Genomic DNA, 11,527 nt, shown 5'->3' on the forward strand with positions numbered 1-11,527 from the left:
TATATATATATATATATATATATATATATATATATATATATATATATATATATATATATATATATATTTCAGTCTAATGTCATTAATTATAAATTATATAAATTGTGTATGTATTAAATTAATATAACTTTTATTGTTAGCGGATGAATGTCAATCCAGATGGATAAGATTGAGAGAACGCTATTCACGCGAAAAAAAGCAACGTCAAGAAAAAACAACAACTGGAAGTGGAGCATCAAAAAGAAAAACATTCGAATTTTTCGAGAATATGCAATTCCTGGAACGATTTGTTAAGAGGAGAAGGTACGATTAATATGTAATTATCAAGAAATTAGGATAATATAGCCTTTTTGTACTTTAAGAAAAATAAAACCTAAATAGTACAGGACTCTAGAGAGACATCTTAAAAACTTCCTGAGAATATCTACATTGTATATTGGACAATATTAGAAAGTATATTTTTACATATTCTTAACATTATTTCTTTCTTTTCTAGAACGATGACCAACATATATAAGGAAAAGGAACCTCCAGTGGCAAGATCTTCCATTATTCAAAAGTAACACATTAATCAATTTTCATATCAAGAGGAAATTATATATTTGCAAATTATTAACGAAACCTCTGTTATTTCGTTTCAGAAATTTTGGCTTTCATGATGAAAAGGTGAATAACTTATTCTCCATAAACATGGGTACTTTTATTGAACAATCTTCAGCAAAGAGCAATATAGATGTACCTCGCAACACGTACACACAGGGTCAGTATTTCCATAAACGTCAATTTATGTGTAATTTTTTATTTTTAGGGAATTTATTTTATAAAAAGTTTTCATACTCTTTTTTTATGTATAAACACACAGCCACACTATAATGACATGTTTAAAATTCTGTTTGTAATACAGACTCATTAACTTCGGACTTGCATACAAATGCATTGGATATCTCTTCCGTATCTGCTTTAAGTGTACCTCGCTATACGCAGAACAAAGATGTAATTGGACAACGGATACAGTCAAAAGGAAAATCCCAGACAGATATTCTAGAAAATACAATTGGTAAAGTTACTTCTTTACTAGAAAACAGATATGTTTCTTCATCGCAGACATTTCTAAAGCCAGAAGTAGGAGAAGATTTGGCTTTTTGTCAACTAATATTTTTTTTGCTTATTAATCTGTCCGAAGATACAAAAGTAGAAAAAAAGCAATATTACGTATTTTATACGATATGTAATCATTATCTTATCCTAGACAGCAGAGACTTTCGAAAAAACATCCTAAGAACGTCCCTACAACCGAAGAATATCTTTAGAACGTTCTTTGGACATTATGTGCTGGAATACGATATGTTAATTTATTTGCGACATGGGATAATTACCAGGACATATTATATTTATTTATTTTATGCAATATATTAGAAAAAGTACAATGACATATTTGTTTTTTATGCGACATTATTGGAAGTAGTACATGTTATGTTTATTTATGTTACGCAATATATAATTACAAGTAGTGTGAAATATTCTGCTAATTTCTGTTATTCGTTATGTAATTGAAAGTGATATGACAGTGTACAAGTACGAAATAATACAAGTAGTATATGTATGTTTATTTTATGCAATATGTTAGAAAAAGTATAATGACATATTTGTTTTTTATGCGACATTATTGCAAGTAGTACAATGTGTTATGTTTATTTCTTTTACGCGACATTTAATTACAAGTAGTATGATATATTCTGTTAATTTCTGTTATTCGTCATGTAATTGAAAGTGATACGACAGTGTACAAATACGAAATAGTACAATATAATATAGTATATGTATATTTATTTTATGCAATATGTTATAAAAAATGCAATGGCATATATTTCTTTTTTTATGCACTGTAAAATCATTTTATTACAAGAATATATATTTACATAAATAAATAATTTAACATTTTGAAAAACATTTTACATTGGATCATCGTAGTGTTGTCCTCTTCTTACATATTCATATTGCCACGGAATTTCACCAGGTGGTGTCAAAAAATAGTCTGCCAGTTTGTCTCGTAGTTTACAAGGTGTACAAGTATGAAATGCGGATTTGAGAAAACAGATGGCGCACCAATGCAGTGTGTGGTATAAAGATTTGACATTTTTGCCATTTTGTTGCCATCAACAAGTGTCAAACGCGCATGAGTGATAAATTGAAAAAGTGTTTGCATAGTGTTGTGTTGCTGTGTTTAATGTCGAAATTTATATCAAATAAAGAGCATTCGCGGACAGCATTAATTTTTTGTTTTCATTTGAAGAAAACTGCTGCTGAATCATACCGATTACTTCGAGAAGCTTATGGTGAACATGCTGCATCGCAAGATACGTGTGAACGATGGTTTCGGCGTTTCAAAAGTGGTGATTTCGATGTTGCAAACAAGGAACACGGAAAACCGCCAAAAAGATATGAAGATGTGGAGTTGCAAGCATTGTTGGACAAAGATGATTCACAAACACAAAAACAACTCGCAGAACAATTGAAAATTAGTCAACAAGCTGTTTCCAATCGCCTACGAGAGATGGGAAAGATTCAGAAGATCGGCAAATGGGTACCACATGAGTTGAACGAGAGACAGATGGAGAGGCACAAAAACACATGTGAAATTTTGCTCGAACGATACAAAAGAAAGTCGTTTTTGCATCGTATCGTTACTAGGGATGAAAAGTGGATTTATTTTGAGAATCCCAAGCGCAAAAAATCATGGGTAGACCCAGGCGCACCATCCACATCGACCGCAAGACCGAATCGCTTTGGCAGGAAGACGATGCTCTATGTTTGGTGGGACCAGAAGGGTGTGGTCTATTATGAGCTGTTAAAGCCTGGTGAAACGGTTAATACCAAACGCTACCAACAACAATTGATTGATTTGAACCGTTCGCTGCTTGAAAAACGACCAGAATACCAAAAGAAGCAAGACAAGATCATTTTTCTCCATGACAATGCTCCATCACATACGGCAAAACTGGTTCGCGACACGTTGGAAGCACTTAGCTGGGAAGTTCTACCCCATGCGGCTTACTCACCAGACTTGGCTCCTTCCGATTACCATTTGTTTGCATCGATGGGTCATGCACTTGCTGAGCAGCGCTTTGATTCGTACGAAAATGTGAAAAAATGGCTCGATGAATGGTTCGCGGCAAAAGGGGAAGATTTTTACTGGCGTGGTATCCATAAATGCCCGAAAGATGGAAAAAATGTGTAACTAGCAATGGAGCATACTTTGAATAAACCTCTTTTTATCATTCTTCCAAATTTAACGTGTTTTTTTGGAAAAAATTTCATACTTGTACACCTGGTATATACTATTGCAATCGCATTATGCTTCGAAGTAGGACGTATATCGCTAAGTGCGCTTTCACCATTACGTCGCCACTCTCCAAGTATTATGTTCCTAGAATCCTCTGAATCTACAAAATGTGGAGGACAATATATTCTGTCCTGTGTTTGCACCAATTCCTCTTCAGATTTAATAAAATTATGCAAACATACAGTCGCCATGACAATCATGTCATCATATTTTGGATGCATATGAATTGGTTTTCGATAGATTCTCCATCTTGATGACAAAATACCAAATGTATTTTCGATAGTGCGTCTTGCTCTGCTTAATCTGAAAATCAATAAAATACGTGATAAGATTGTAATAAGTTAAAATAATAGGATGTTGTAATAAAAATAATAGGCTAACTGCTGTAATTGAATATTTTTTTCTTTTCTTCAAGTACTTTTCCTGAGTAAGGTCGCATCATGAATGTACTGAGTGGGAACCACTATCTCCAATAAAAAAGTATGGTAATCTAACGTTGCTTCCGGGAAGATTTGCAGTCCCTTTGGGAAGATTCAATGTTTCTTCTTTCAATGCCGAATAAATGTCAGAAGAAGTAAAAATACCATCATCACTATTTCCACCATACGAGCCAATGTCAACTAATGTAAAATTATATTTGTAATCACATGCAGCCATCAGCACAATACTAAATGTCTTTTGTAATTAAAGAATAAGCTTCCGGATTTTGGTGGACATTGTATTTCCACATGTTTTCCGTCAAAAGACTCGGCGCAATTAGGGAAATTCCAGTTTTTCAAGAAACCGCTGCAAATATTTTTCCAATCTTCTTCTTTTGGCAAGCGAACGTAAATCGGCAATACCTAAGTTATCACTTTACAAGTTTCATGGATGATTTTTCGAACTGTTGACTCTCCACATCTGAAAGCCAGTGCTAGTGATAGTATTTGATCCCCGGTTGCTAAATACCTGCAGAAAATAATGTCGATACACAGATAGAAACAAATACTTGGCATTAAACATTTTGAAAAATATTGTTTGACACATATGTGCATTTAATTCTTATAAATTGAACAGTTTATAATAAAATAAGTAACTACCTTAAAGTTATAATCAATCGTTGTTCTGGACTAAATGCTCTTTTACTTGATTTTGTTAAATATGACTTCGCCTTTTCTAACAAAAACTTGAAAGTTTCTCCTCTCATTCTGGTATATCGAAAAAATAAATCTCTATCATTGTGTTTCATTTGTTGAAAAAGGTGTTCATAATCTCCATATAAGAGGCGTTCCATATTAATGGGTCTGACTCATCATCTCCGATTATATCTCTTTTATTATTTGTTTTTATATACAAAACCAGTAGGCATAATTGTAAAACTGATAAAATGAGAACATTATCATCATCCATATATATGGGCATTGATACACAGTCGTTTATAACATAAAAAATATATATACATGTATATATGTATATACCTTGTTCCTAAATTTTTACACATATAAGTCGCGAAATTAAACGGAAAAATACAAAAATATTTCTTTAACACTTACTTTATTTTATTCTATACAGTCGTGTAATTCATAAAAATGTTCTCCTTTTGTCATGTCGCACTTATAAGATTTGCCAGATCCCTTAACTATAAAGTTTTTATGCGCACATGTGTGTGCGTTACTGCGTGTCATGCTGTGCGTTATGCGCTCTGCGTTATGCGTTCTGCAAAACTGTGTGCTTCCCGCTTTAGCTATAGCTATAGGTCGGGAGAGAGATGGCAGCTTGTACGTCTGCACTCTTCCATCGCTCGAGCTTGGCCGAAGCGAGTGAGTCCCAGATGCGTACATGACAAATGGACATATCCAATCATATATCGTTGTTTATAGAGTCTCTAGAATATCCCTAGGCATACGGCGTTGTGGTTGACTGTGTCCGTTTGTCAATGTGCGCATCTGGGACGCTTCTGCCGAAGCGCCAAGCGCTATAGTTTGTGACAGGCAGCCCACACGTACACAATTCTTCGCTTGTGTGCGCTGCGCCGAACGCACTATAGTTACGCGTACTTGGTCCTACATGTGGCAAGTCTGCCTTCGGTGCGGTGCGGCAAGATGTAGGAGCGCAGCGGTATAAATATAGACTTGGTTTACATCGTGCATTTGATACGCGTACTAAATAGTAACTTTCTATTAGATAATCTTAACATCGACGATATAAACAACAGTATATTAAGCTGGTATAATACTCATCAACAAAACATTATATTGATTGAATGCGTTGATATACATTGTCGATATTAAGATTATCTAATAGAAAGTTACTATTTAGTACGCGTATCATGTGCACGATGTAAATCAAGCCATAGACAGTGGTGCGTTGCCTTCCAATCGCCACGCGTAGACATTCGCGCGCTGTATTACTGGGCCGCGCTGTGACTAGAGCGGTCCGTCCTCTACCATTCAGCATACGCTTTTCCTTAATCTTTTGCAATTAATTTCTCGATTATTATTACGAATATCGGAAAACGGTATAGGACTTTTATTTTAACCCGCTCTATGTTCTCACGAGAGCTTTGTAGATTGTTCTGAGACACCCTGTATAATGACAGGGGTATATAGAACGAGAAACTTGGCAACAAAGTCCGCTCTCTGTTAATGAGAACTGTTTCGGCGACCGACAAGTATGTGCACACGGGAGCGGTGCACTTGGACACGGTGCATTTGGACACAGCCAATCACAGCACTGTGTGATTAGAGACATTTGTAGGGTCCCTTGGAACAGCGATTTGTGATTGGACTGTGTTCAATTGCCCCGTCTCCAACTGATATACACCCTGTGCACACGGCCAATACATAGACGGCGTTAGTATAGCGACGATAAGAGACAAATCATGCAATTAGTAATTACATAAATACATTTAAATACAAGATACATTTATATTAAGTAATTAATTACAAAGTTAAAGATACTTTATCATTTGGTATTTAAATACTGTATATTTAAATAAGATACATATTTAAATATGTATCTCAAATACGTTAAAATACGTATCTGCCCAACCCTAACAATTAGTCAACCGTTGTGTTTGGCTCCGTTCAGAGAATATGGATAACGATTGGATAATCCACTTTTAGAAAATACATGTGATTAATAATCTGAAAGTTTATATCAGTCATAGATAATTTTTACTCAACAATTATACGGTTGTTGTATTCGCTAGATATAATCTTTGTTAAACGTAAACAATTTATCAGCTCGTTCTCTTTTCGACAATGAAATCTGTCTACTTTGTTTTAAATGTAGGAATTACAATTAAAAATATTCTTGACAATTTCTTATTTCTTATTTTTAAACATTGTGTTGTGGAAAATTGTTTCAGATATTATTCGTCCGGTTATCCTGACAGTCTCTTGGAAGCTGTGGAACAATATCAACCAAAATGTATATTTTTATTTGATCGTGGATCATCCTCTAATGCTATGGATTCCAGCTTGTCCGCATTATTTAATAATGATGAGGGATAAATTTAAATTATTATGTTTCTATTATTGTTTATTTTACTATGAAATGTCGCTTGATGGAATAGCGTACATAAATATGCATTATAATTTTAATAATATTGTACTCATATGACTGTAAATGTTAAATTAAATATTAAATAAACATTAAATCTATAGTCGCAAATCAATTTTATAATTGTATTGCGACGTTTTTGACGAATAATTCATAAAGGCAGACAGTCGCTTGTCCGCCGTGTCGACAAATTGCCGCCGGCATCCACCTCACAATCACGAAAAACGCGAGATGTTGGGCGCCAGGTGCGGAAAAAAAGCCACACCACCTCACGAACGGCTATCACAAAAAGAAAGAGGATATTCGAATCGTGGTCAGGAGACCGGGAGACCGTACGGAATCGATAACTCGATTGAATTGGGAGCGGTGCACTTGGACACGGTGCATTTGGACACAGCCAATCACAGCACCGTGTGATTAGAAACATTTGTAGGGTCCCTTGGAACAGCGACTTGTGATTGGACTGTGTCCAATTGCCCCGTGTCCAACTGATATACACCCGATTGAGTTTAGAGTGGGCGACGGGATGGTTTCTTTGGGATGGCCGGAAGGGAAGAGAAATGGCACCACAAATCCACGATAACGTATGATTTATTCAAATGTAACTCCCTCGCCCCGATAGTGGTTGCGATACAGTTTGTCTAATCTTGCGATATCGCTACCGCGCGGTTCTCATGATCCCAGCGAGGTCCAATCCTTCGTCTCGAGCGCGAACGCTTGCGGCCTGAGAAAGGTCTCCTCGAGCAAACCTACTCTCGCGACCACTTAACAGACGGGACGGCACACTTTACGTGATACGACGACGGCACTAAAATAATTAGAGCAGGTGGGTATATTCTTACAGAATACGGCAGCCTCGCTCTGCGTTCTGGCCGGTCCTGTGCGGTCCTTATCCTCACCGGTTCCCCTTGCTCACTCGTACACTGGCTGGCTCGCTTGCTCGCTCGCTCGTTCGCTCGGTCTACGTCTCGCTCACTTACCAAAAAAAAAAAAAACGGAAAGACGGTGGAACTCCCGACCCCTTTCTCCACTTTCAGGCGGTAACAATTTTGTACTTGCGATATCGATCGTCGGAATGCTTCACTTCGACAGCGGTAGCGACCATAGTTCGAGATCGATTGATTCGCCGGTCGTTCCTTCTCGATCCAAATTTTCAGGTGATACTCTCGGGGTCGCTTCTCCCTTCGACTCGAATCCGTAGTTTTGGCCAAACGGCATTCAACAGCCTGGTTGTTGTTGTTTCAAGGAATTAATTGTTTCGAGACTCTTTCGCTCTAAATGATGTGCCTTCTGGCCTTAATCGAAGCACACTATTTATTCTTGCCGGTGCCATTGCTTCTCTAAGCGGTATTGTGCTCGGCTTCAGCTGGACAATGCTTCTTGCTCCTCGTCGCGGTGCTTCTCAGACGTCAGTCTGAAAAAGTAAACACCGCTGACGATATCGGATCTTGACACGACAATTGTGTGATTCGTGCTGTCGAATATTTGGGAACGATCGAATATTCAAGAGCGGTCGAGAATTCATGAGCGATAGAAATTTCGAAAACGATTACTTGATTGAGAGCGATGAACGGGCAGCCGGTGATCCTCCATCCCACGTCGTCCTTGGATTCCTTTTGTTCTGGTAGCCGGCAAGGAAAGCTTAGGGTCACAATTTCGGGGACGCGATAATCAAACCATCTTAATCATACCATATCAAACCATAATTAATCCAAACAAAAAAAAATTTTAAATCCAAGAAAATCCAAATTAAACAAATTAAATTACTAAATTTTGAAAGAAACTTTTAAAAAATACTATTTAAAACAATAGTGTTGTTTCATCAAATGATATGATTTTCTTGCACGAAATAAAAGATTTTATATTTCATCATTTAAAAAAAATAATATTTCGTTTAAGAATATAAATTTTAATGAAACAAGAAAACCACAAAATTAAACAAGTACGAATATTAAATTTAAAATTAGTATTTTCTCCGAAAAACGGTATAAGAAATATAAGAAATATGAAAATAATAAAACAAATTCTAGTATTAATGCCTGCCACTAACAAGTACTATTAATGTGAAACATTACTGAATTTGAAATACAAATAACAAAAATAACTAGTAAATAAGTAAAAAGATATTATATTATATTCGTAATATTTTTGAAACATTGCTGCAATATTGTTAAAATAATATCGCAAATTAATGTCACTGCAATGTTTCTGCAACATTGCACTGCAATATGCAATCTTATAAAGTTGTAGCAATGTTGTTGCAAGCTTCTGTGTTTAGCAAGTATTGCTGAGATTCGAATCTGAGACCTCTGGTTCTTGAGTCGTTCACCTTACCTATTACACCACTGTCACTTTGATTAAGGGACGCTTCGTATTGTATATATACATATATATGGTATCCATGTACGAAAACATATAATTTATTTAAAAGAAGAGAATAGATCCTTTTAAATGTAAAAAGTATATTTAAAAAATATTTACTTATTTAAAAAGTAAGTAAAATACTAATAAATTATTTTGTAAATTTAAATAAATTGTTTTCTGATAATAAAAGAAACTTAAATTTGAAACACAAAAAAGATATTTTTAATATTAGAAAATAATTTATTTAGATTTATAAAATTATTTACTTGTATTTTATTTACTTTTAAAACAAGCAAATATTTATTTAAACACAGTTTTTACATTTAAAAAACTAATTGTCTTCTTGTAAAGAAATCATTTCCTTATTCTTATATACAGATATTTTAAATCAAAGAAATCATTTTTTTATTTATCTAGAACAGTGCCCGGAGTTTTTTCCACATTTCGGGCAGATTTCAGATTAACGCCTACTACTCCCTAGCCTAGCCTAGCCGTCGAGCGGGGAGCGGCTGCGGGGAGAGTAGTAGGCGTTAACTCTGAAATCTACCCGAAATGTAGAAATAATTCCGGGCACTGATCTAGAAATTCATAATTTTACAGCTTATAGAAATATCATACTAAGAATCATTGATAATTACTTATTTTCAGTATTAAAAATACTGGATAATAAGTAATTATCAATGATTCTTAGTATGATATTTCTACAAAGGTATTTTACAAATTTAAAAAATATTTTTTTGTATTTATTACATATTTTCTAATATCTGACAAATATTTCTTTAAATTAAGAAATTATATTTAACACAATATATTTCTTTGATTTAAAGCATTTTTTTAATGTACATTACCAATTTAAATTTCGATTTTCTTATTTCTTCATTAATTTAATAAATAATTATATTTTTTTTTTCATATGTAATATTTATAGAGATATTTACAAAATATTACTACAAATTAATTTTTTGTTCACATATTGTATAAAATATTGTATAAAATATTTAGATATTTAGCCTATATTTTAATAATATTTTAAATAAATATTTTGATACTTCTCCCTTTTTATACCCTTGTAGAAATATCATACTAAGAATCATTGATAATTACTTATTTTCAGTATTAAAAATACTGGATAATAAGTAATTATCAATGATTCTTAGTATGATATTTCTATAAGGGTATTTTACAAATTTAAAAAATATTTTTTTGTATTTATTACATATTTTCTAATATCTGACAAATATTTCTTTAAATTAAGAAATTATATTTAACACAATATATTTCTTTGATTTAAAGCATTTTTTTAATGTACATTACCAATTTAAATTTCGATTTTCTTATTTCTTCATTAATTTAATAAATAATTATATTTTTTTTTTCATATGTAATATTTATAGAGATATTTACAAAATATTACTACAAATTAATTTTTTGTTCACATATTGTATAAAATATTGTATAAAATATTTAGATATTTAGCCTATATTTTAATAATATTTTAAATAAATATTTTGATACTTCTCCCTTTTTATACCCTTGTAGAAATATCATACTAAGAATCATTGATAATTACTTATTTTCAGTATTAAAAATACTGGATAATAAGTAATTATCAATGATTCTTAGTATGATATTTCTATAAGGGTATACAGGGTATCTCACACTCTCCTCCGGGTATTTTGTGGGAACGTAAAATGGGTTGATGTGAACATAAAAGTCGATATTCGCAATAATTATCGAGATATTAATTGTAGAAAATTTGTGAATGATCATGCAGAATATGATAAATGAGTTATAGTAGCGACGATTGCCGTCGTGTACTTATACTTTAGATCAAATTGAACAAAAAAGTCCTCTACAATTTTCCAAATAATCACATAGATTTTTAATTATTAATTAAAGAAGATTATTGCACAATTTTGCGTGATAATGCACTCATCTTCTTTAATTAAGAATAAAAAATCCATGTGATTATTTGCAAAATGGTAGAGGACTTTTTGTTCAATTTGACCTAAAGTATAAGTACACGACAGCAGTCATCGCATAACTCATTTACCATATCCTGCATGATCATTCTCAAATTTTCTACAATTAATATCTCGATAATTATTGCGAATATCGCAAAACGGTATGGGACTTTTATGTTCACATCAACCCATTCTATGTCTCCACAAAATGCCCGGAGGAGAGTGTGAGACACCCTGTATAAAAAAATGTTTATAAAATATTTATATAATATTTAAAAAAAATTATTTGAAATAAATATTTATAAACATTTAT

General features: G+C 33.3%; 2 protein-coding genes and 1 pseudogene across 5 annotated transcripts in view; 2 read left to right on the forward strand and 1 right to left on the reverse strand.

The window, feature by feature from the left end:
• LOC116844935 (sperm-associated antigen 6-like) overlaps nucleotides 1-6,854 on the forward strand; it is a 73,197-nt gene extending 66,343 nt beyond the window's left edge. The window contains exon 10 of one of the 2 annotated variants that reach the window (XM_032817112.1): nucleotides 6,693-6,854. In XM_032817112.1, coding sequence (XP_032673003.1) covers nucleotides 6,693-6,837 — 145 coding nt within the window. In that variant the 3' untranslated portion in view covers nucleotides 6,838-6,854. Of the gene's footprint in view, nucleotides 1-140; nucleotides 234-6,692 lie in introns of those variants that run through there. The other variant, XM_032817113.1, reaches the window with a different exon arrangement.
• On the forward strand, nucleotides 168-1,827 carry LOC116844937. 3 transcript variants are annotated; one of them, XM_032817116.1, is made up of 5 exons: nucleotides 168-303; nucleotides 497-559; nucleotides 642-760; nucleotides 905-1,057; nucleotides 1,250-1,805. In XM_032817116.1, the coding sequence occupies exons 1-5, from the start codon at nucleotides 269-271 to the stop codon at nucleotides 1,414-1,416; spliced, it is 537 nt and encodes a 178-aa protein (XP_032673007.1). In that variant the 5' UTR covers nucleotides 168-268; the 3' UTR covers nucleotides 1,417-1,805. The 3 variants fall into 3 exon arrangements, with proteins under 3 accessions (XP_032673007.1, XP_032673008.1, XP_032673006.1); XM_032817117.1 differs by having other exon boundaries at nucleotides 1,254-1,425; XM_032817115.1 differs by having other exon boundaries at nucleotides 905-1,827.
• Nucleotides 3,213-5,064, reverse strand: LOC116844936 (annotated as a pseudogene).
• Nucleotides 6,855-11,527: the final 4,673 nt, after the last annotated feature.

This window comes from Odontomachus brunneus, unplaced genomic scaffold (assembly GCF_010583005.1).
Source record: "Odontomachus brunneus isolate Ranch 3 - 2012 unplaced genomic scaffold, Obru_v1 Obru_scaffold_048, whole genome shotgun sequence".
Classification (NCBI taxonomy): domain Eukaryota; kingdom Metazoa; phylum Arthropoda; class Insecta; order Hymenoptera; family Formicidae; genus Odontomachus; species Odontomachus brunneus.

Excerpts from the sequence above, each read along its gene's own strand:
- LOC116844937 (XM_032817115.1), top strand. The coding sequence starts at position 269 with ATGCAATTCCTGGAACGATTTGTTAAGAGGAGAAG. Across the intron at positions 304-496 it reads CGATTTGTTAAGAGGAGAAG|AACGATGACCAACATATATA; the intron begins GTACGATTAATA and ends TTTCTTTTCTAG. Across the intron at positions 761-904 it reads TCGCAACACGTACACACAGG|ACTCATTAACTTCGGACTTG; the intron begins GTCAGTATTTCC and ends TTTGTAATACAG.